Source organism: Varanus komodoensis, unplaced genomic scaffold (genome assembly GCF_004798865.1).
Source record: "Varanus komodoensis strain SLA01 unplaced genomic scaffold, ASM479886v1 scaffold13_1, whole genome shotgun sequence".
NCBI classification, from domain to species: Eukaryota; Metazoa; Chordata; class Lepidosauria; order Squamata; family Varanidae; genus Varanus; species Varanus komodoensis.
Genome location: NW_025335408.1, coordinates 355,389 through 378,412, shown reverse-complemented (window position 1 = coordinate 378,412; position 23,024 = coordinate 355,389). Strand labels below are relative to the sequence as shown.

Sequence of the window (23,024 nt, the reverse complement as noted above, 5' to 3'; positions counted from 1 at the left end):
TGTAGAGGTGACAAATAGATTTAAGGAATTAGATCTGATAGACAGAGTGTCTGAAGAACTATGGACGGAGGTTCGCAACATTGTACAAGAGGTAGCAACTAAACCCACCCAAAGAAAAAGAAATGCAGGAAAGCAAAATGGCTGTCTGAGGAAGCATTACAAATAGCTGAGGAAAGAAGTGAAAGGCAAGGGAGAAAGATACACCCAACTGAATGCAGAATTCCAGAGAACAGCTAGAAGAGATAAGAATGCCTTCTTAAATGAACAGTGCAAAAAAATAGAAGAAAACAATAGAATAGGGAGGACCAGAGATCTCTTCAAGAATATTGCACAATCCCTGAAGTTAGGTCTCATGTATGCATAAACAGCCATTATATTTTGCTAACCTGTATGTATTTGTAGGCATTTTCTGTTAGACATGGAACATAGGCATGTTCTGCACTCTGATGGTAGTTTAAGACATAAAAGTTTTAGTCCCATGCAGATTTAGACAGAAAAGGGCCTACAACTTCCATTATACTGGCTGGGGCATGCTGGAAGCAAAAGACCCCCTATCTCTCTAAAATTACATAGAACTGTGCCAAATTCCTCTCCAAATTCATTTTAAGCTGTTGGTTCAACTAGTTTTGATCAGTCAGCATTTCTTCCATTCTTTTTCTGGCTTTTGCTATGTTGTGACCTGGAAGTGAAATGCATTTAATTTTATGAACTACAGACTCCACTGGTGGTAGCTATCCTGTAATTTTATTTATTTATTTGCTTTATTCCACTTCTATGCAGCCTCATAACCCAAAGGTGCTTTGGGTAGCTTACAATTGCTGAAAACATGTACTATGTTCCTTAGTTTTATGGAGTTTGAAGCCAAAGTGCTTCTGGCCCATGTGGTGTATAAAGTGGTACATACACTTGCTTCAGCTGTTCTGCCTATGAGTAGCTACATGCATTTGTACATTCCTTTCTGCATGTGCAGACAGCTCTAGGGATGATCTATGGAGGTAGTGTGTGTTGCTGTTTGTTCCGGGACTAGTTAAAACCTAAGTCCAGAAAACTCATTTCTATTATTTTGAAAGTATTAGATTCACTTCATAATTAAACATTGATTTTTTCCCCTAATATTGCAGGCAAGACTGTGCCATAATAAATGAAGGGTGCTGTTATTACTACTCTAACCATCCAATGCGGTATGGCATTGCTTCAGGAGTTCTAGATTTATAATGTCCATCTGTATCTTTTATCAATGTTTGTGCTATAATGCACAATAATATGTATGTTTCAACACGAAAAGGTCCTACAGTTCTAAATATGCCTCAGCCAGTTATCAGAAGGCAGAGTTCTACATTCAATAGAGGGAAATATGCCTGTTTTATGTTTATATTGAAACCACACGCTATAAGAATAGCTTCATGGCTATAAAACAAAGCTGGGGCATGGCTGCTTTCACTGTGGCATCTTTCCAGATTAGATATGATCCAGATGAAGTTGCTCCCCAAAATCACAGAAAATTCAGTTTGTCAGACTAAAATGTCTAAATCAAATTTATAATGAGATCACGCAAAGGCTTTGCTCAGATTTCAGCACTAAACCATGGTTTGATGTTATCTGAGAACATGGCTAGTGTCCCCTTTTCTGTATACATACCCCTTTTACTCTTCGTTAAATTTAAAAAAATATTTTATTCTTACTATGGAAAATCTGGAATTCAAATGGGTTCAAGTCACATTGTTACCATGCAATATATGCAAGATTGTCAACACCATGAAGGTGCAAAATATTTTCTTTGGGGCCAAAAAGGTAATGATTGGGGCCAAATCATTCAACCAGTGACCCTCTGAGTCAAAACTTGGTAGAAATACCTTTGGCAGCAGTTAAAGCCATGAGTTTTCTTGACTATGTCTCATAAGCTTTGCACATGGGCATCCCGCAGTGTTTGTCATTCTTCCTGGCACAACTCTGCCAGCTCTGTCAAGTTGGAATGGGAACTGTTGATGATCAGTAACTTTCAGGTCTTGTCACGAATTTGCAATCAGATCAAGCTCTGGGCTTTGACTGAACCAATCTAAGACATTCAGGTTCTTGTTTTTAAATCACCTCAGTGTTACTTTTGCTCCGTGATTGTCCTACTGCAAGATGAATCTCAGGTCCAGTGCAGATTCAACCAGGTTTTCTGCTAGAATTGCCCTCTATTTTGCTTCTTCCATCTTGCCCTCAGTTCTAACCAGTAGCCCAGTTCCTGCTGAGGAAAAGACCCCCACTACAGAAAGCTGCCTGCACCACACTTCACTGTGGGGAAGGTGTTCTCAGGGCAAGAACAGTTGGTTTTGCACCTCACACCTCACACCTGAACCATAACCATTGACCTCTTGATGGCATCTCTGATTAATGCTCTGCTTACCTGGTTGCTAAGCACTGGAAGATTATCTAGGCAAAATCACAAGGATTTTTTCCCCACTTTGTAATGAATTTCATGGTGCTGTGGGGGAGTGTTCCTAGCTGTAGCTATTTTATAACCCAACTTTGATTGGTGCTTCTGCACAACATTATCCAGGAATTACTTTTATGGCACTCTGCTCTTCATGAATTTGCTCAGATATTCAGCAAACTCTGGACCCTTTCAGGAACAGGTGTGTATAACAAGTGTATATAAGGTGAGATCATGTAGCACAGGTGGATGCCATCCAGCTACTTACAGTATGTGACTTCTGGAGGCTGTGGGTTGCCCTGATGCTTGTTTGAGCATGCCACAGTAAAGCAGGTGAATACGTATGCGACCAGCAAGTGCCAGCTTGTTTTTGTTTGCTTAACTTTCGTTCCCCACTGAAAATAATTTGCACATTCACAGTACCTAGTATCTTGTCATCAAGTCGTAACAATGTCAATTAAATCAATTTCAGTTCCAGATTGTAACACTAGAAAACTGAAAAGTTAAAGGGGACATGTATACTTCTGCAAGGCACTGTAGTTTAATGTCAGCAAATTTTAAAACATGTCTCCTGGTTTTGATGCTTTGCTGTTCGAAATTGAACATGTTTGTTCCAGGGAAATACTTTTGGAATCATTCAAGCAATTTCATATTTTTAAGCAGTTGGTACTGCTTTAACTGAGAGATTTTCTTGTATGTTCAGCTAATTAACCTTTGCTACAACTTGTTTCAGAAACCATAAAAACAAGCTACAGTTTACGTGTGGTGACAAAATCTGTTCCACGAGAAATGCATATGTCAGAGATCTTTCAGGAAAGAGTATGCATTGTCAAGAGGATGAGAAACACTTGAAAGGTTCTGGTCCAGGTCGGCAAAATGAGCGTTTGGAAAGAGAAGATCATCTCTCTGGTCATAAACAGTATTCCTTGGGTGATAATGGGTGATAATACACGGATCTGCAATGGAGAAATATACCTCATTACAGAGGCATGTGTTGTTCAGAATAATTGATTGGCTTCATCTTTTTTGAATGAAAACTCTTCGTCATCCAGATGAACGCGAAAGGCAAAGTACATTTCCAGATGCTTGTTCAAGTCCTTCAAAAGTAGCTTTGGTAAGAAAATCTTTTAAGTAGCACTATGGACAGTACTTTATGTGGCATGTTTTTTTCTCACTTAGCAGAATATATAATAATTTTGTCTCACTTCCCATCCAGACACTGAACAGAACCCAGTTTTCTTAGTTTCTAAAAGGAAGTTGTATCGTTTGCCTGTTGGGAGGTTTGGGCCTTTTTTCTACCTAAACATCTTAGGGTTGTATCTTAAAAGTTATCAGCTGATCCCTTGTTCGTAAAATAATAGATAAAATGAGCATTAGACTGTGATCCAGAAGCAAGCATAATGAGATAAATGGGAGTAATTGCACTTTCGCATCTTCTCTTTGAAAAAGTAGCTGTGACATAACTACATAGTACTACAAACAGGAGAATTCCCCAGCTAACCATGCTCCCAGCCAACTGGATTACTTGGCGTCTCAGCTCCAAGGCTCTCTGGCTGTGGAACTTGGACTCTCCTGGCATGCAATGAAGCTTCCTGGCTGCACCTGAGAGGTCAATCAACCCCAGAGAAGGCTAAAGGCCCATGGCTGGAGTGGAAAGCAGGGAGGTTGGGGCTGATAGCTTATGTTCTATCTAAACAGTGCCCCAGCCTCCTCCTCTTCCCCATTGCAGTGCTTCACCCACCCATCTGGGTGGAATACAGGGCGTGAGGTGGAGGCCGACAGAAATGGGCATGTGTCTCCCACCCTGCATGTAAACCTCTCTGTTCTTAGTCTTTTGTGTCTCAGTCGTGGATGACAAAGGTTGTGCCCTTATATAATCTTTTCTGCATCTTTTTAAGAACTATGACCTAGTGTAGCTCTATTGCAAGCTTTCAGCTTGCTAGAAATTGGAGGGAATATGGGAATTATACAAAAGCTGGGAATGATGGTTAGATGCTACAAAACGGCCACCTTTCCTTTACTCCTTCCCTCAAACATACATACCGCTGCTACAAAATATGTGGCAGTATGTAATGATACCAAAAATTTCCTGGTCCCATGTGAAGAAGCTGATGGACTGGAACTTTGAAGCATGATGACAGCATAGGATAAATGTCCCAAGGCAAGATGTTAGGATCTTGCTTTTGGCCTAATTTAAGTCTATTTGCTGGGTTGCAGTGAGGGCATATCAAAGTATTTTATGGTCACATAAATACATTTTTCACAGTATCGCAAGTTAATACACGATTACATGTGTGTATGGTTCTCTTTCACAGATAGCAGAAGATAACCAAAGTTCTCCCCTTGGAACAACTAGTCTTCAGAGGATGACACTGGAAAGTGAATTTCCAAAGAAACTTTTCCAATCATAACAAGTATATTATTTGGTTGGTTCTTTATGCACTGTTTTTCTTCTTTTACATTTAATTTCAAATATTTTAGTAGAAAAATATATTTTAGCTCTAGAGCTTGGCTTTTTCTAGTAATCATTGATTTTAAAGACTTGCTTTTTAACAGGGCATTTTAATTTGTATAAATTAATTTGTATATTTTTATACTTATTTGTATAAAAATAAGTATCTAGTAATTCAGTTTTGCCATACTCTGGTTTCATTTCTGCATCATTGCCTGGAAGTGCAATACTTCAGGAAATACTTTTTGATATTTGTCTTTACTTCTATAAGTAAAATGATAGATAATACCAGCTAACCCTGATCCAAAGACATTATTAATTTCATTTCTATACTGTCTAGAGCAAAGCTCTCTGGGTTGTTCACAAATGTTTTTTTATTTATTAAAAGCTTTTCTAGCCCATCCCCTAGAAATGTCTCCGGGACAGCTTACAAAAACGTTCATGCCACATTTAAGACACCCATCCAGATCCCACCCTGCTTATCTTCCAAGATTAGGCAGGATCAGGCACTACAGGCTATATGGAAGAAATGCATACAGAGACTTTACAAAATGGCTAATGTTATCTTGATCTGGTTGGGACAAATTTAATCTGGCCTTTTGCATTGTTGAACTCAAGCTTCTAAGTCTCTCCAAATTTTGCACACATTTGAATGAAAATATAAATTGCATTAAAGGTCATGGTAGATCATTTTATTGTATTTGAAGCTCTAATCTGTAAAAGTACATAGAGAACTTCCCTCAAGATTTTGTTGAGGTCAAAGACAAAGTATGTCTTGCACAACTCAGAAAGCTAATGTTAATTCTTGCATTTGCACTTTGCTGAAGTTTGGCCAATTTCCCACTTCCTCTAACCTTAGCAGCTTCCCATTCTTCCACAGGATTCTCTAGTGACAGGAAAAAAATGCTTCTGTTTGGAGTTCGTAGGATCCAAGCCACCGTCTTTAAATCACTGTTTATTTTAGTTTATTTTTTACATTATCCATACAAATTTTGTAACAGTTTGAGTTCCCAGAAACCATACATAGACAATAAATATCATGCTATTAAAGTATTAAATTTGTACAAAAATACTTTAGTTTAATACTCATTTGTTTCAAATAAAAATACATATTAAGTGGTTCATGATCTGCTTCAATATTATTTTGAATGAATTTTCTCTGGCAGTGCTGAAATATGAATAAAACATTTCATGTTTATGCATAGGGTAGGAAAGCTTGCTATGGGGATAGCATTGTGGATATTTTAACAATGAAAATTGATAAAAATGAAAAGAGATGGAGACTCTACATTTATAATAGACAAATCCAGTGTCCTTCCAGTCACCAAGTTACATTAATTACCATGACAATACAGTAAACAAACCAAAGCAGCTGCTGGTGAGCCTAAAAAGCAATTGGCAGCATTTTATTGCTTTGAATGGAAAACAGGACAGAATTTGGGAAGGAGTGAGTATGTGTGTGCACAAATCTATTTACAGTTTTAGAATTAGTTGCCCAAAATGGTAAAGTTCAATGAGAGAGATTCAACAAAGCTATTTTTAAATAGGTACTTTAAACCAATCTGCATACCATTTAATTTAATTTTTAAAAAAGAATCCCGTGTAGCTATACAAGTTAGCTTGCATGTGCCCTAAACTGGGTAGTTCATACGGTTTTGCATCAGTTTTCCTTTGCTACTGAAGTTCAAAATTTAAAAAAAGATCTTACTTTAACATTTGTGTTATAAAAAAGGTATTTTCAACATCACTAAAACTTGTTTTTATTTTTAAAACCAGCAATTCATCAGAAGTTCCAAATGCCTAAAAGTCAGAAGTTCATACAGGGTGCAAGACATATCCTGTTCAGTACATCGTTGCATAGGGAATAATATAATTCCTAATAAAATCATACTACAGCAGGGCAGTAAACCTTACCCCTTTTACACTTCAGTTTCTTTTGTGTACTTTTGCTAAATTAGTTGTAAAACCACATCGTTTTTGTCTCTTCCCCCTTTCCTTACTTGCAGAGGCACCAGAAGTAAAAGTCATTAAAAAGTAACTGCTATGACATACTAATCTTCTTCATACAGCAGAAATATTTCAAGATTCCTTTGCTCAGTTATCAGCTGGTGTTTGAATAAATTCAGTTCTGAAAATCAAATGCCCTATTCTAATGATGTAAATTGGGAAGGGGCCATTAAAATAAATGAACATGCCATCTTCCATTTAAATATTTCTCTAATTAATCAGCTATTTTCAGCATTACTTTTCTCTTGCATTTTAAGGTCAGCTTGGAATGGCACTGTTTGTGGTCTCAGAAAGCAAGAACAGAACAGAACGCCCCTTTGGGAACTGGGTAGCATATAATGACCCTTGAGACTCCCCTGTGCTTCTTAATGCCACATATAAAAGCTGTATCTCCAGTGTATCAGCAATCTGAAAGAGATTTAGCACCATTTAAAATGTCTTGCACTCATACAGTTTTTGGCTATAAAGTGTTCGTAGGATCCCGTTTCATCTCTGAACAACTGTTGTGTCCACTTTGTTGAAGAAAGGCATTGTTCTGATCACTCCATTCCCCAGCTGAGAAAGGCTGTTGGTCTGAGCTCACCTTTTGAGAGGCTAGAGGGTTTCTACTAATAACTAGTTCTAGTTTATTGCCAGATTCCGCTATAAGGGGCACAACTAGACAGCAGTCAAAGTCTCTTGTGCGAACGTGATTCACCTGAAAGGTAAAAATCTTTGTTTTACACCAGCCAATGAAGAAAAACAATACATTCCGCCTAAGTGTCCCTTAGCCCACCCTGGTACCCTCCCCATATGTGTTGGAGTGCAACTTGGGAATTATGGGAGTTCCACACGGAAGGCTACCTTAGGATGAACTCCGGCAGCATCTATCCCACCATGCTCAGTGTGTCAACAAGACCCATCTCTAGTGCAATGGGGTTTAACTTTTTTTTTTGTAAAGGAGCTGTAAATGAGCATAAATGCTTGTTTCTAAAACAGGAGAGATTAGTGGAGTTTGCAGAAGGGAGCTGTCCTGTCCTGGAACCAAGTATTTCTGCTTGTTTCCAGAGTTTCTTTACAAAGTATTTACATCCTGTTGTACTAGTGATGGGTCCTGATGGTACAATAAGGATCAGGAGAGCAGCAATACTGCTCCCTCTCTCGCATTAGGACCAAGGAGCTTATCATAAAGAGTTTAAACTGAAGAAGGAAATATTTGCAAAAGTGTATCGGTAAATCACATTTAAATATTAGCAGTAAAGAACAATTTGCAGCTTGTTTACTCAGAAGTTGTTTCATGTACAGCAAATGAGCACAGGGTTTTAGCTATGTTAAGCCAGCACTCATTTAGCTAGCTTAGATTACATTCTGTTCTCTTTTAGTTGGGATGGTGAATATCTTTCACAGTATGTTGAAAGATTCACATAAAAGGTGAATTAGGAAGCAGAACCAAAGTTACACAGCAAACTTCAAACAGGATTTCTCCTAATGTCTGAATGCTGAGTTTAACTCTCTAAGCATTCTTTCGCTTGATAAAAACCACACACTGTATTCAGGCTTTGCTGTGTTAGTTTGGTTGCCAATGTTAAAAGTTTCAACTCTACCTGTAGTAGTCTATCATATGGCTTCAAACCACCCACATCTCCAGGTCCAGCTGGCCGAATATTTTTAACATAAACTCCTTTTTCCAGTAAACCATCTGAGACACTGAACCCAAAATCTTCCATATCAGAATCCTTGTATAAAGTTACCTATGGAAGTGAAGGAAAAAAATGTTCATGATGGCATTCAAAACTGTATTTTTTCTGGCTGTCCATATTTTCATTCAGATATTTACAGTATCTTGAGCTGTGATATCATGTTGCTTTTCAGCATTTTTAAGGACATCTGCTGTTACATCTTTTAATAGAACTGTTTCCCATACTCATTGTGTGTGTCTTGCATTTTGTAAAAAAACATGGAGAGAGATATTTGGGAGGTGTTTTACATTACATTGTAGACAAGCACTATGCTTATCCAGATCAGGACAGCCATACTGCACTTAACAGATATACAGAAGGTTTTTGCTTCTGTGCATGGCCCCTCCCTCAGCATAAAGTGATGAGCCAATGACTGGGTATATTTGTCACAGCAAACAGCCTTGTGCATTTTCTACATACTTTGCATGAAGGATAACATGGTTCCCTGGGCAATGTGGCACCCTTGCTCCACACTCGGCCTTCCTGCTCTCACCATGCATTCCAGCAGCCCTGGAAAGCAAAACCTCCTTCCTTACTCTATTTCTTCCTAAGGACTATGGCAGCCTCTTCCTCACTGGTCCACTGAGCTTCTGAGGTGAGTTCTCCCGCTTCCCCCTCCCCACTATACTGGCACCTCTGCAATGCTTTCTAGCTCCTGCAGTCCCCAAAAGAATTTGTCTGAACTCACAATAAATGCTTGTGATGCAATTTTACTCTTCTGCCGCTGCACACCTGTTTTCTCCATTTCCAAAAGTAAACCAATAGGAATAAAGCAATGACTACATGTGTTAGGGAGCTGAGGTTAGCAGAGAACTGATGGCTGAGCTTTTTATTCTGCTTTTAATGTAGCCAATGAAACAAACTTCACTCAGTATCTCCACAGCTGTAGGGCACAATTCTTCTTCCCCTTTCTCCATTTTCTACTCTTCACAGTATGTATCAGATAAAAAATAATCTGAAACTTTTGCATTGTTCTTTGAAACAACTACATGACATTATTGTAAATCAGGCATGTGTGAATAAAAAGCTACATTTGTATTTGCTGATACTGCTTTGCCACACTCAGATTCTTTCAGCTAACAGAAATTTAGTCTTTATTCTGCCCAACATGGGTGTTTACTAAGAGAAAGGATAGCTCAACCAGCATAAATGTTGGAAAAATTGCAGGACTCCCTCATCACCATCTCCCAAGATCCTTAACTTTGGAATGGACAGACCCTTTTATAAATCAGCTTTGTTTCTTCTCAAGTACATTTTGAGTGGGTGAATAATCACTGGGAAATTAAGGCAGAGATGCACTGCAAAACAACCTAGGCCAGTGACTAGTGTGCTAAAAACAGATATGGCTTTGATTTCCTGTCCATGTTTGGTAAAAACATTTCACTAAGCAGGCATGTAACAAGCCCACTTTGGAAGCATTTGGGGAAGTTAGGAGTTTGTCCTACATCCACGGCAAAGCTTAAGGCCTAGAGGCACACATACCTTGTGTAATTCCACAGGAGTTGGTGACATGATTTCTTTCATCTCTTGCTTCATTTTCCGTAAAGCTACAGACTTCCTCCCCACATCTGAAGGCAATGTATTGCTCCGGGTAGTCTGGCTGTAATGTGGCCTTGAAGTGCTTCTTTCCTGAAAGCTGGCTTGCCTTCCCAGATGGCCACGATGCTGTGGGTTGTCATGGTTAAGACTCATTGTACTCCCTGACATAATTGTTGCCTGCAGCATTAATAAACAGGTTTTTATAATATATGACATTATAAACAAAAGATTGGTTCGCAAGAAAAGGCAGCATCCTCTATTCTGTTGTGATAGCCAAAATGCAGTCATTTCAAAGCACAGCAAATGGCTGGAAGGTACATGAGACAGTTTGACTGGGACTCCTGTGAAAAAGTGCTGGCCAAAAAGTTATCAGATGACATTTTGATCCAAACTGCCAAAGAAATATTCAAGTCACTATAAATCCTAAGCTCAAATGTTAGACTACAGCTGTTATGTCAGAAACAAAGCTGCAGAAATCTTTGCCGGCTAATCAAAGGTTTTTACTTAAAAGTTCTTTTAAAATAAAAAGGATTAGCCTAAAACAGAATGAAAGTGTTTATTACAGAGACATTTTTAAAGATGGGAAGTGAAAAATGCAACTCAGCAAGGATTTGCCTCCCTTGCAGAAACAGCTTCTTTGATCATGACAGGACAATAATTAAAAATGCCAAATAGGAGAGGGCATCTATAGCTTTAATAAGAACTAAGGCATGCGTGGGTGCTTTTGTATGTGTGTGTGTGGGGGGCACTTTAGTAGAATAATAAAACTGTAGCAACACACCTCAAGAACAAGACTGCTAAAGGCTACAGGTAATGTGAATTCGTATGTAACTGGAAGCTTAGCATTATATCTTCTGTTGAATGAACCCTGTTCTGGCTAGTTTTACCCTCTCCAGAAATAATACACCTTGCTGTTAGAGAGGTTTATCAGTAATAAGTGGCCACGACTAGTGGAATTGCTCACAAAAGGTTCATAAAGTATAATATCCAGATAACCCAAAATGTGAGTTTGCTTTCTATGATATACTGAAATACTGCAACAACTGGACTGGGGGCTTGCTTAGCTGGAGAACTGGGAATATTAATGTCCCTCCTGATAGGAAGAAAAAATATACTTAAAGAAAACAGAACACCTGAACTCCACACTGGAAAAGTGGAAAAAGCCACAGCAGGCAATGAAAATCCTTAGGGAATGTAATATATTTTCATTATGTGAAAATACTGTGAAAATGAAAGCTGCCTATGCAGTAAGAATCTGTTCATTAATCCACTTTCTTCATAACACACTAATTGCAAAAAGCGGTCCAGAATTGTTGTGGTCTACTTGCTTCTGTCTTTACTAAAATGCCAAGCACTTGTACAAATAAACCAACCTCAAATTAGAAACTGTATTCAGTGAAGGCAGAAAGTTAGAATGGTGTGCTTATTTTGAATAAAGGTTTATTTTCCATTAAGTTTGGTCAATATATGGGGAAGATCAGTTGTCTAGTGGCTGACCACTTGCCAAAGGTCCCAGCTTCAATCCCTGCATTTCTACATAGGCCTGGGAAAGACCCCTGCATTGGAACTAAATGTGATTTATACAGAAATCAGTAACTTATTCTTGGCTGATGTTCCATTAATTTCAATTTATCTACTTGGAGTGTGAGTAAATGTATAACTAGTCCCCTGTCTGAAACCCTGTAAAACTTGCCAATCAACACAGAGTCTGCTTGTAGACTATACTGAGCTAATGGAGCATCCTTCTGACCTGGTATAATGTAGCTTCCTGTGCCCCTAATAAATACAGGTCAAAGTGCCAATTTATAATGCTTCCTCTTATTTGGAATTAAATAAACACACTTGCATTTAACTCGTGTGAGTGTGTCCACAGTGAATTGGTGAACTACTTTTAGTTCTTGGCTTGTAGCGTTTCAGCATTTCCTACTTCTTGTGAAATTAATATAAGAACATCTCAATCAAAGAAAAGCATACTTTGAGAGGGGTGCAAGGATGGCTGGACTGATGGGGAATGAGTGGTTTATTTCCACAATAGAATTTACACAGTTGTCTCCTGTTCTTAGAGGTACTGACAAGATATAGTGAGGATAGTCGATGTCCAATTAATTTTTCTCTTTAAAAAACATGTCATCCTTCAATTGATGAATTATCAGCCGATTCACATGTGCATTCTTATTATCTCTTTCCACATCCATTTGCTGTGCTGAGCCCAAGAAGGAAATCCGTAAGAAAAGCCTGAGATATCATGCCTGAAGACAGAACTCAACCAAAGTGGCATGGCACCCTCCTAAGGTCTTCTGAATGGCCACTAAACATACATTCGATCCACAGAAAAGTAAACAGACATGCAACACAGAAGCCAAAAATCTGCGCCTATGCAATCAGCTTGGGCTGCATGAGTTTTAACCAGTTATGCCATTCACATTCCTTGTGGTTGCTCAGGGACATCAGTGTGACAGAAAAATGAAAATGATTCTCTGCCAGTTTTGCAATGCAGGGAATTTAAAAGAACATAAAAGAAAATTCTTGAGGGCTCACCCTTCTGAGACATTACAACTGGAAGTATATTCATGCTGAATATTCAGGCAACTTTAAACAAAGAGATGCCTAGGCACCCTCCTTTCGAAGTGAACTGCCCTGTGTGAACTTGAGGCGGAGTTCGTATCTGTGATTCACACCAGGTGGCAATGTGTAAAAAGTAATTGCATACACAAATGTTTGGCAGTTAGCTTGGTTCACCAGGTGAATCCAATTTTAAAGAGTGCAAATCTTTGCTTTTCGTTTATGTTCCCCTTAATTCAGGTTCCATTCTATTGCAAGAGACACATGCCAAGAGAACTTGTTGTAAAAGCAGCTGGACGAAAATGGGATGTGCTGCTGCAAAGGCAAAATAAGCCTGCAGACAGGTGCAGTCTGCAGTAGCACAGGAGAAGCTTTTGAGCACACACAATTCGATCATTTCAGCAGTGGTTCCATGAAAGAAAACAGCTTGATTAGGTGGTCAGGGAGGCAACTGCACAAGCAAAAGATATAAACATAAAGGGTAGGTACCAAGAGAGTCATGTTTCTCAAACACAGACGCCTGTCAGCCTTGTCCTGTGGAAAGGGGGTTAAAGCTTTAAAATAAATTTGTGAGATTAATGCAAACTTAGAAAAAAGGAGGAAAAACCCAGAAAATGAGTGTTAATTGAGACAAGAACTAGCTTATTGTGTCAAGATTAAGATTGCTTCTACCTCTAATTCCCTCAGAATTCCTGATTGTCCACAGGTCTCCAGGTCCTCCAATGCTTGAGACCAAAAATTCTCCTCTTGGTCAGCCTCAGGTGCACCTGCAAAGCTGGATTCACAGAGAAATAGTTGCTTAAATGCAAAGGCTACATGGAAGCAAACCTCACAGGAATAGCCTGCTTTCACCAAAAGTAATAACAACAGCGGACTACTGATGTTCAGCTGTGGAACCTTTTTAAGTCCGAATTCCATTTTGGAGAAACTTTGAGGACAGCATTTAGTGGTGGGCAGAACAGAAGCCCAAAGGGATAGGGCCAAAAATACCACTATACTTAGGCTCGAAACTCTTCCTGTCAACATGTAAGCCCTGAAAGAAACATTTTGTGCTTTAAGAATGGGGAAAAGCTTCCCAAAAGTCAAGAAACCACCAATGTTTCATGGTTGAAGAAAGTTGTGGGGCTAGCAAAATGGGAAGACCCAGACTCACTACATCTGGCCCTAAGCCTGCAGCTCTGCACCTTTACTCCGTAATTATGGAAGTATTAGTCAAAACCTTATTTCTGTGGCATATCCTGATGGTCTGCCCCAAGAATTAGTCCGACAGCTTCTCACAACCACTAACACACATTGGGAACCTTCTAAAAAGAACCTTCTTCTATGTCTGTCCTACTCTTGCATGGACTGCTATTCATTTCCCACTCTGATTGCCGGTGATGCCCAAGCCTGCTTCGCTTTAGCATTGCTACAGCGTTTGCTGCTCCCAGGCTATTCACTGGGGCCTATATGTTGGCTTTCCTGATCTGCCCTTAACTGCATTTTGAATGGCTTTCTCTGCTTTCTTAATTCAGGGCCATCAGGTTTGTCATACATTTGATTCTTTTAAGTATATTTGTCACTATATTGCAGTTTTAGTTTGGTAAAAAGCATGGATTTTTTTGTTTTTGCATGGCAGTAAAGATATATTTTAGAGAAATAAATTAAACAGAAACAAAGCCTAATAAGCCTGTGAGCTCACACTTTTATGGCAAGTACTGACAAACACATCACAAGGAAAACATTTCTCAGGGCATTATGTTCTTTCTTGAAGTTTTCTGGTGAAGGAACTGATTTGTTTTTCAGGCCCTTAGCTTGGTTGTCAAAAATCTTCTTTCATTTCTCTACTGTTTTAGAGGGTACAGGATATTCTTGCCTTTTGCTTAGTTTGTCTTGTTTGTACAAGGTCTAGATCAGGAAGGGGTAACCTGGTGCTCTCCAGGTGACTACCACCTTCATAATACTTTACTAGTGGTCATTAGGGACCACTAATGTTGGAACTTAAAATAAAACAACTGGCAAGCGCCAGGTTGGCAATCCTGGCCTAGAGAACCCTCAGGTTATGTGGTGGGTGCATAGAAGTAGAATCAAACAAACAAACAAACAACTTCCTGAGATGTAGCGTAAATATCTGCTGGATTAGCATTCTGACTTTACTTGTAGACCCTGGTGGTTCTCCAGAAATGGATGAGGGAAGTGTGGATAAAAATACTGCAGGCTCATTATTATGTGTGAGAGAAAATGCTTGGCTGTTTGTCTGCAAACACTAATGTTTTACATCAGCACCTGAGAAGCATGCTTGCCAATTTTCCCTTTGTGCCTTTGCTGACTCCATGCCAATTTCCAGTTAAGCCTGTGCTTTGCTTCCTATTGACTACTTAGCTTGATTACTTGCTGACTCACAGCATGCTTTCAGCATCACAAGAGTTCCCCACATCAGGAAGAAACTGAAGAGTCTAGAATTGCTTAGAAATCTCAGAAATGCACAGCACCTGTTTGTTGACTTACCATAATTGGCCTTCATATTGTGTCCCTATCTCAGAATCATTAACTCACAAAATAAGTTGGCAATAGTTTTGGAATTAGATAAAGGAACAGATGTCTGGCGATCTTGGTTTAGTGTTACTTGAAGAGAGTTTGGATCAGAATTAATTAAAATGGAGCACCTTTATTATCAGTAAAGACTAACTAGCAAACTTTTTAAAGGCTTTCATGATACCATTGTGAAAAAACAGTGCTGTGTATTGCTTCCCATGTATGCTCAGAGATAATGCCCAGAAACAGTGTATTTTTGCTTTAAAATTGTGCAGAGAAAGATTCTTCAGGCAGATTGTAATTCCTATCAACCCCTCCATGAAGTCTCTGAAAATATTGATTAGACTGTATGCCAGTGGAGAAACGAGCACTAACAATGTTTGTGTGAAAATTATAGCAAAACTTATTCATGGGTGAGCAGAAACTATTACATAATTTGGTTTAAATAATTTCGACTTTGTAACAGTGGTAGTTTTGGCAATACTGAGACAGTAATCGCTCTGTAAAACTGTGCCATAACCAGTAGCAATTGAAAAAGGAAGGCCTGGGGAGGCGTAGCACTAGTTACGTCATGCGTTTGCCACATGTGGTCTCACTTCTTGATACCAGAGCATCAAGGCTATTAAGCATATGGAAACTGCAACCACATCATTATAAGTAATGAAAAATCAGCCTTAAATAAGATGCAGGTGGCATGTGTGAAACTACTGGGGAAGCGATTCTATCACATGCAAACAGAAGCAGAGGTAGTGAAACGCACATTTTGAGCTTAATTTTTTGCACGGCAATCAAGAGCCAATCATCTTTTTATGCACATAAATTCACCAAGTGCACACATCTTGCTTTCAGCATCATAACCTTTCATGAATGTCACTAACCTAACCTAATAAATCTCATGCAGCATGAACTGTAAACATGAAATATCTCTGTAGTTCAAGGCCAAATTGGCACTTGGGTATTTTGAATCTAGACAGGAGATGTATCAACAAAGAAATTTCAGCCAATCCAAGCTTAAAATGCATCTCTGGTACAGAACTTACCTGCTCGCCACCGGTTTATCCCATTCATCATCACTTAGCCCTGCATCTTGGAAGGGGTTGGTGCGGGGCCTGTTGGGAGGAGACAAACTGCCCCTTTGTTTTGGACTCCTCCACTCAAAGGTATTGAAGTTGTATCCTGAAGTCTGGTAAGTGGGACCTAAAATATCAACAGTATGTTTACAACTACTGATCTTTAAAAATATGTATAGCCTGTGTAGCACTTCCACCAAGTCATGGGTTTGATCCAGCGTAATGTTCAATTTTGCTCACAGTGAAGAAAGGGCAGCGGGTCAATTTTTCTCATTCCTCCTTCCCTCTAGGCTCCTGAAAAGTTGCTCTGAAGACCTGAGACACAGCAGAGGGGGACTCAGAAGACTAAAGAGGGACCCAGTGAAGACTGCCTCCCTGCCCCGTGGGGAGCCTTTGCTAGATCCCAGTGCCTTCAAGACATGACAAGAGGCCAGCCATTCCCAGAATGACCAAGCAGGATCCAACATCATGCATTTTACAGTTCAACTGTACACATGTCTATGAAGAAGGAAGTCACATTAAATTCAGTTGATTTTATTCCCATGTAGACACATATGTATAAGCCCCACAGTCTTAAAGTCTCTCTCTCTGTGCGCGCGGTGGGGTCTTCTGAGAACTATACGATTGAAGACATTATTTTCTCCATCTGGTATATGTAGTGTGTCAGAGAAGTCTAGAACCAGGTCAATGGCTGAGGATCTGATCTGATGAAACCCAGGACCAAATATGTTATTCAGTGAGTCTCCAATATACAATGCCATCATTATTTGTTTTTCGGCGCCAGGCGAAGACCTTTTTATTTAAGCAGCATTTTAAATGTTAATATTATTGAATTTTATCTGGCCAGGGCGGCTTATTTTATATTGTGTGTGTATATCTACATATACATACACACACACACACATATATATATATATATAATTATTATTCTAATGTGTATATTTTAATTTATGTGGTTTTAATTTATTGTTGTAAGCCGCCCCGAGGCTTCGGCGAATGGGATGGCATAAAAATGTTTTAATAAATAAAATAAATAAATAATAAAAAATTCTTATTGTTAATAAGACTTAACTGGGATATTAATTTATTTAAATTATGCAAGTGAAAATATTAGTGGGAATTAACTAATTATCACATATATTGGAACTAATAAGACCCATGCTCAAACTCCTGTGTTGTACTTGCATTTCAGAAAACCTCCTCCTTCACACCTTTATCAAGTATCACACATTGATCTTCATTACACAGGTCTGCAATCCAAGAAACAAGGAGTGAACTTGCACTGGGCTGGAAAGTTCAAGTTATAAACTGCAAGATGTAACATCTGCAATTGAGTATCTTTTCATCTACTTGCACTAAAACGAGTCACACTATTAGGTAGATGCAATACATAATGAAAAAGAGGAAAAGAGTCAAAGGGGTTGGAAACCTGCCTAGTACAGCCCCCTCCTACAAGGCAGAACTGTCCATCAGCAAAAGCTGCTCACAGACTCACTCACGAAGTTTGGAGCTGAATGTGGCCAGACAGCAGGTTTGTGGCAACAGGAATTTTCAGGGCAAGCAGACCAAGATGATACACCAACAAAGTAAGGCATAATCCAAGGGGCGCTGGCAATCTGACCCAGGCACCAGTTTTGCAAGCCTAAATATGATTACTTAGATGTTACGTGTACGCAAAACCCATTTACCAATTGTCCAACAAGGAACATGTGTACCTTCACCCCATTCAGCATACTGCTGCCTCTAGTTAAAATGGGTCCTGCTACTGAAAAGGAAATAGAGGAATCTTTCAAAGAAGGGATGGCAACTAAGACTGTTCTGTGATACTTTGTACCCATCAAATGATTTGCACAATGGATGCTTTTGTAGATTACAGCCCATTATATCAGAGGCATGTAGTTATACATATGGTCAGAAAAATTCTAGTCATGAACTAATATTCTGCTATTGCGGGGCTTTCAGCTGCCATAGGATTGTTTGTCAGTTATTATAAATGTCATCTTCATCTATTACATTTCCAGATATGGATACGATGAACAGCTAGAGTTCTGTACTTCCCTTTCTGAAAGCCTAGAGCCAATCACACCACTCTTAATGTTGATGGGGCACAGAGCCACAACAGTCTGTTTTCCTTTCGCTCTGCTTTGGTAATGGGAAGAAGACACTTCTAGCAGCAGGATCAGTAAAGGGTGGAAGGAAAAGCTGCGTAGAAAAGCTATCTCAGCCTGGAGTTGAAAGATCGTAATGGGTATGAGACAGGCAAGCACCTGAATGTACCAACTGTTTCCATCTGTGTATGTAAGCTTCTTTGTTTTACTGTTAACCTTTGGTGTGAGAGTTGGTGACTAAGGGAAGGAGCATGCATGCCTTTGAGGGTAATCTTGGCAGAGAAAGAAGGTGGCGGCAGCAAGGGAATTAACAGCAATACCCTGATTAGCCCAAGTGAGGGCAGATAGTGCCTGGGCAGGGAAGAGGAGTCAAGGTGTCAGAGGCTGAGTGTCTTCCAGCTCCTGGAGGAGAGACAAGCAGGGCACTTGAGGGGAATACACAGCCTGGGAGCTGGGTAGGGGTATAATGGCCCACAGTTCAAGCAGTGCAGCCATAACCGCAAAAGCTAAAGCTGGTGAAAAACTGACAAATCCACTACTGTTTCCAAAAATGTGGCGTGGCAGCGAGTGTCCGGCTGACCAGAACTGGACACAGAGATGCTTTCAATTTCTTGTACAAGGATATAAATCCTTCCCTAAACTGACTGGAAATGCTTCATCTGGTTACCAAGAATTAATACACCATCTTGGCACTCACATCACAGTAGTGGCTCAGCGTTATCTTGTGACCAATCAATATTCCATAATCTCACCCTCTTCTGTCTTTTTCAGCTGATGAGTCACCAGGACAGAAGGAATAGCAAAAATGCTCATCATCTGCCCTCGCCTGTCCTGCACTATTGATTTTCATTTCCTTTCTATTCTTCTGTCCAGGATGCTGCTGACCCAAACCCCCGGTCCACTGGCTCCAACAATGGTTTGCTGAGCATTCTTTGGGTTCTTACAGGCTAGAACTATTTTCAATTTAGAACATATTCACAGTTCAATATTTCATTTGTTTTTCAGATAGGTGAACAAATGGACCTGCAGGGAGTTGTGTGTGATTCATATGCTGTTGACTGTCACATAGAGTAAATGACAGCTGCATGCAGAGACTTGCCTTCATCGTGAGGGACATGCAATGACAGCAGAACAGTGAGTTCTGGCACACAAATCAAAATAAACCAGATCACTACCTTTTAAAATTACATATAACATTATATTTTGGACTTTAAGCTTTAAGAAGCAAAATTAACTACCCCAAAACTAATAAAAACAAAATCTTTAGATATATTTGCATGCATTTGGGATCTGTCTCAAAATAAAACATTTAGCTTTAAAGATGATGCTTCATTTTGCTACTGCTTTAATAAGTAATGGCTGTATTTACACTTGAGTCAAATTAACTTGAGACAAAGTAACAACGGTAGGAAGTGCAGCAAGTTTTTCTCTATAGCCTATTTTAACAAGGAGGAATAAATTCTGACATTTTTTCTCTAAATGGATAGGATTGGATATCCAAAAGAACATTGTCAAGTGAAAAATTACTTCAATATACATAATGGAGTAAAAATGGTTACTGAAAGTGATGAGCAGAAGTCTACCTGAGCACCAATAATTGAGAAATAATTCTCACATGAAACAATATTTTAACAAAAGCTGATTTGCCTACCGACTTTCCTAAAGGAAGACTTAAAAGATCATTGCATACCGTTACCTGCTCCTTCTCATGAAAAATGTGGACATTTCCACAAGAACATAAAAAGACTGCTGCTGGATCAGAGCAAAGGGGTATATAGCCAGCATCCTGTTTCCTACAGAAAACAACTGGAAGCTAACTAGAAGACCACAAGAAAGTGGGAAGGAAACAGACCATCCCTGGCACCCACCGAGAGCTAGTGTAGTCTAGTGGTGAGAGAGTTGGACTGGGACTCAAGTGACCTGGGTTCTAGTCCCTGCTTGGCCATGGAGCCAACTGGGTGACTCTGGGCCAGTCCCAGACACTCAGCCCAACCTACCTCAAAGGGTGGTTGTTGTGGGGATAAGAATGGGAGCAGGAAGAGAATGATGTGAGCTGCTTTGAGTTCTTCAAAATAAAAAGGTAGGATATAAATTTTATAAATAGAATAAAAATATTGTTTGATCCAGTGACTCCCCCATTGCTTGTCCTCCACAGTCCCAGGGACTGCTCTGTGAGGGTGGCTAACAGCCAGTGGCACACATGAATGTCTAATCCCTTTTAAAGCCACCTAAGCAAGTGGCCGTGGTCACATCTTGAATGAATTCTGATATTCAGTATTCATTGAATGAATATCAATGAATTCTGCAAGTTTACTATTTATTAAGTCATACTTTCATTTGTCTGTTGAATCTATTACTCTTCTATTAGTTTACTTCTACATAAGTCTATGTAGCTTACTAGTATGCAGTACTGATTTCTATGAAACAATCAGTTTGCTGATTAAGCATGTAATCCTACAGGCTGCACCCTGATGATCATAATCCCCCAAACTCAAAGGCATATGAGCATTGTATGCAGGAACTGAGGAGCGTTGGAGGCAGTCTTTGTCCTCTTGCCCTGCATTTCTTCTTAGTCTGTCTAGGCTAGAATGCTTTGAAAGGGGAAGAAAGGGTGGTGGAGGCCTGAAGATAACCCATTTCTTGGTTTTTCCAGTCTCCTCCCCTCCCTGCCCATCAAAAAACCACTCCTCCCGACGCCAAGGTTGCATTTACTATTCATCCCCCTTCACTTGTATTGAACCCCATTTGCTGTTTTGTTTCCATCGATCCAGTCTGGACAGCTGGGTTCTGGAGCTTGCTACAGCTTGCCATTACACGTGCTCAAAATCATGTGGAGATACAGAAGGGTAGAACTGGGATGGAAAGATATTCCCTTTGTCATGGTGGTGGGAGAAGTCTTGCTTTGGCTTAGGGAGGTGGCTGCTGGGGTGTCTCCATGCACAGCCTCACATCCAGTCCTCTGTCTTCCTATGATCACATAGCGGAGAATGGGCTGCATCACCTTGCGCAGAGAAGGAAGTTACTGGGCTAGTTTGCATGATCACAGGGTGCTAACCACCTTGTGCACGACCATCACATGCTGGTTGGATTTACACAACTGTCTCTGACAGCGTGGCTTCTTGTGTTGTTGAAATCTAGCAAGGATGAGTGGTTAACAAATCTCTTTGAACCTGTGGCTTGTTTTAGGGTTGCAGGGTAGTTTCTTAACACCCTTGCTGGTTCAGACATCCCAATGCACTGCTGAGACAATTATGGAAATCCAGCTGACACACAACCGGCATGCAGCATGCTTAATTAAGCCACTATGGCTTATTAACCGCTCTGCAATCATGTGAACTGGCCCAGTGTGTGGCTTGGCCCAACTTAAGGAATGGGGGGAGTCCAATAGAAGGAAAACATCTTTCATTGCATCAATGACCTTTCTGTGTTCTATGTAAACCTCTCTCTGTGTGCAGTGACTTGATACCCCAATTTAAAAGATAATATTTTGCTCATTTTTTTTCAACCAGGATGTTACTTTTAAAACCAGCATTTAATTTCATTGATTTTTAAATGACAATTCTTAAAGTAATGGTCAAATACTGTACTGTAACCATGAAATCTCGCAGGGATAAAAGAAAACCTATTCTTCTTTCCTCTAAAACCTTTCTGAAAATCAGTTACCCCTGACATCTTAATGTCAAGGGATGAAGGAGAAACAGAAGGGAAACAAATCACTGAATAATCTCTTTATGGTCCCCTTCGGCAGTTCTCAATAAATCTTTACCACAGTCAGCTTAAAAATCACAATGAATGGGCCTCAGATGTTCAAATTAATGAATACCTTCAATGTGTTTTGCATCTTTTATTAATCTAAGCTTGAAGGATAAACCCATTTAGCTGTGCATGAACTATGGACTAGCCATTCATACATCACTAACACTAGTAGAAGGCTGTTAACATATTGATATATGCTTGAAAACCTGTCATAGCTTCACAAAAGAGCAAAACCAAGGTTAGCTGAATGCAGGAAGTAGCACAGGATGCTTCAGTGAGGGTTTAATGAGATGCATGCAATCCAGTTAACAAAGGAGACTGCCTCTGAGGCACTGCAAAGCTCCTCAGCTCAAAAGGTCTTGTCCCTGAACTGTTCTCCAAATTATGTGTGCCAGGAGAAATGCATCCTCCCACCTTGGCTTCCATAGCTGTTATCCATTCCGGAGCCATCCCAGGATTCTACAGCACTGTCCACGCTTGGGACTGCAGTGGAGTATATTTCAGAGAGTTTGCCTGGCTTCTGTGTAGAGGCTGCATCCTCTTCAGCATCACTTAATTCATTTAGGAGACCAGAAGCAGAAAACTTCTTGGGGCTTGATGCTGGTAGGAATTAAATGACAAGAAGGAATGTTATATTTTGCTGTACGGTAAAATAGAAATGCAACTTCATTTGTATGGAAGGACATTCTGACAACAAAAAGTTTAAACAAAGAGTTTGCTCACAGACAACCATTTCTAAGGCATAATGGAAATGATGCTCACCTTATTATTATGATAATTATTTAACCTCTTCATACTACCATAGCCCCGTCCTGATGGGGTACCAATATCTTGATTTTATATATACATTGTGGAGAAGAGAACCCTTTTTCATGTTTA

At 39.7% G+C, this 23,024-nt stretch overlaps 1 protein-coding gene across 1 annotated transcript in view; it reads right to left on the bottom strand.

The window, feature by feature from the left end:
- Window positions 1–7,338: 7,338 nt before the first annotated feature.
- The window catches only part of GRIP1 (glutamate receptor interacting protein 1), a 244,900-nt gene continuing 229,214 nt past the window's right edge, over window positions 7,339–23,024 (bottom strand). Inside the window, exons 19-25 of the mRNA XM_044423123.1 lie at window positions 22,560–22,745; window positions 16,252–16,408; window positions 13,370–13,472; window positions 13,187–13,231; window positions 10,079–10,312; window positions 8,462–8,608; window positions 7,339–7,575 (exon numbers count right to left, since the gene is read on the bottom strand). Of these exons, the coding sequence (XP_044279058.1) occupies window positions 7,339–7,575; window positions 8,462–8,608; window positions 10,079–10,312; window positions 13,187–13,231; window positions 13,370–13,472; window positions 16,252–16,408; window positions 22,560–22,745 (1,109 nt within the window). The remainder of the gene's footprint in view (window positions 7,576–8,461; window positions 8,609–10,078; window positions 10,313–13,186; window positions 13,232–13,369; window positions 13,473–16,251; window positions 16,409–22,559; window positions 22,746–23,024) is intronic.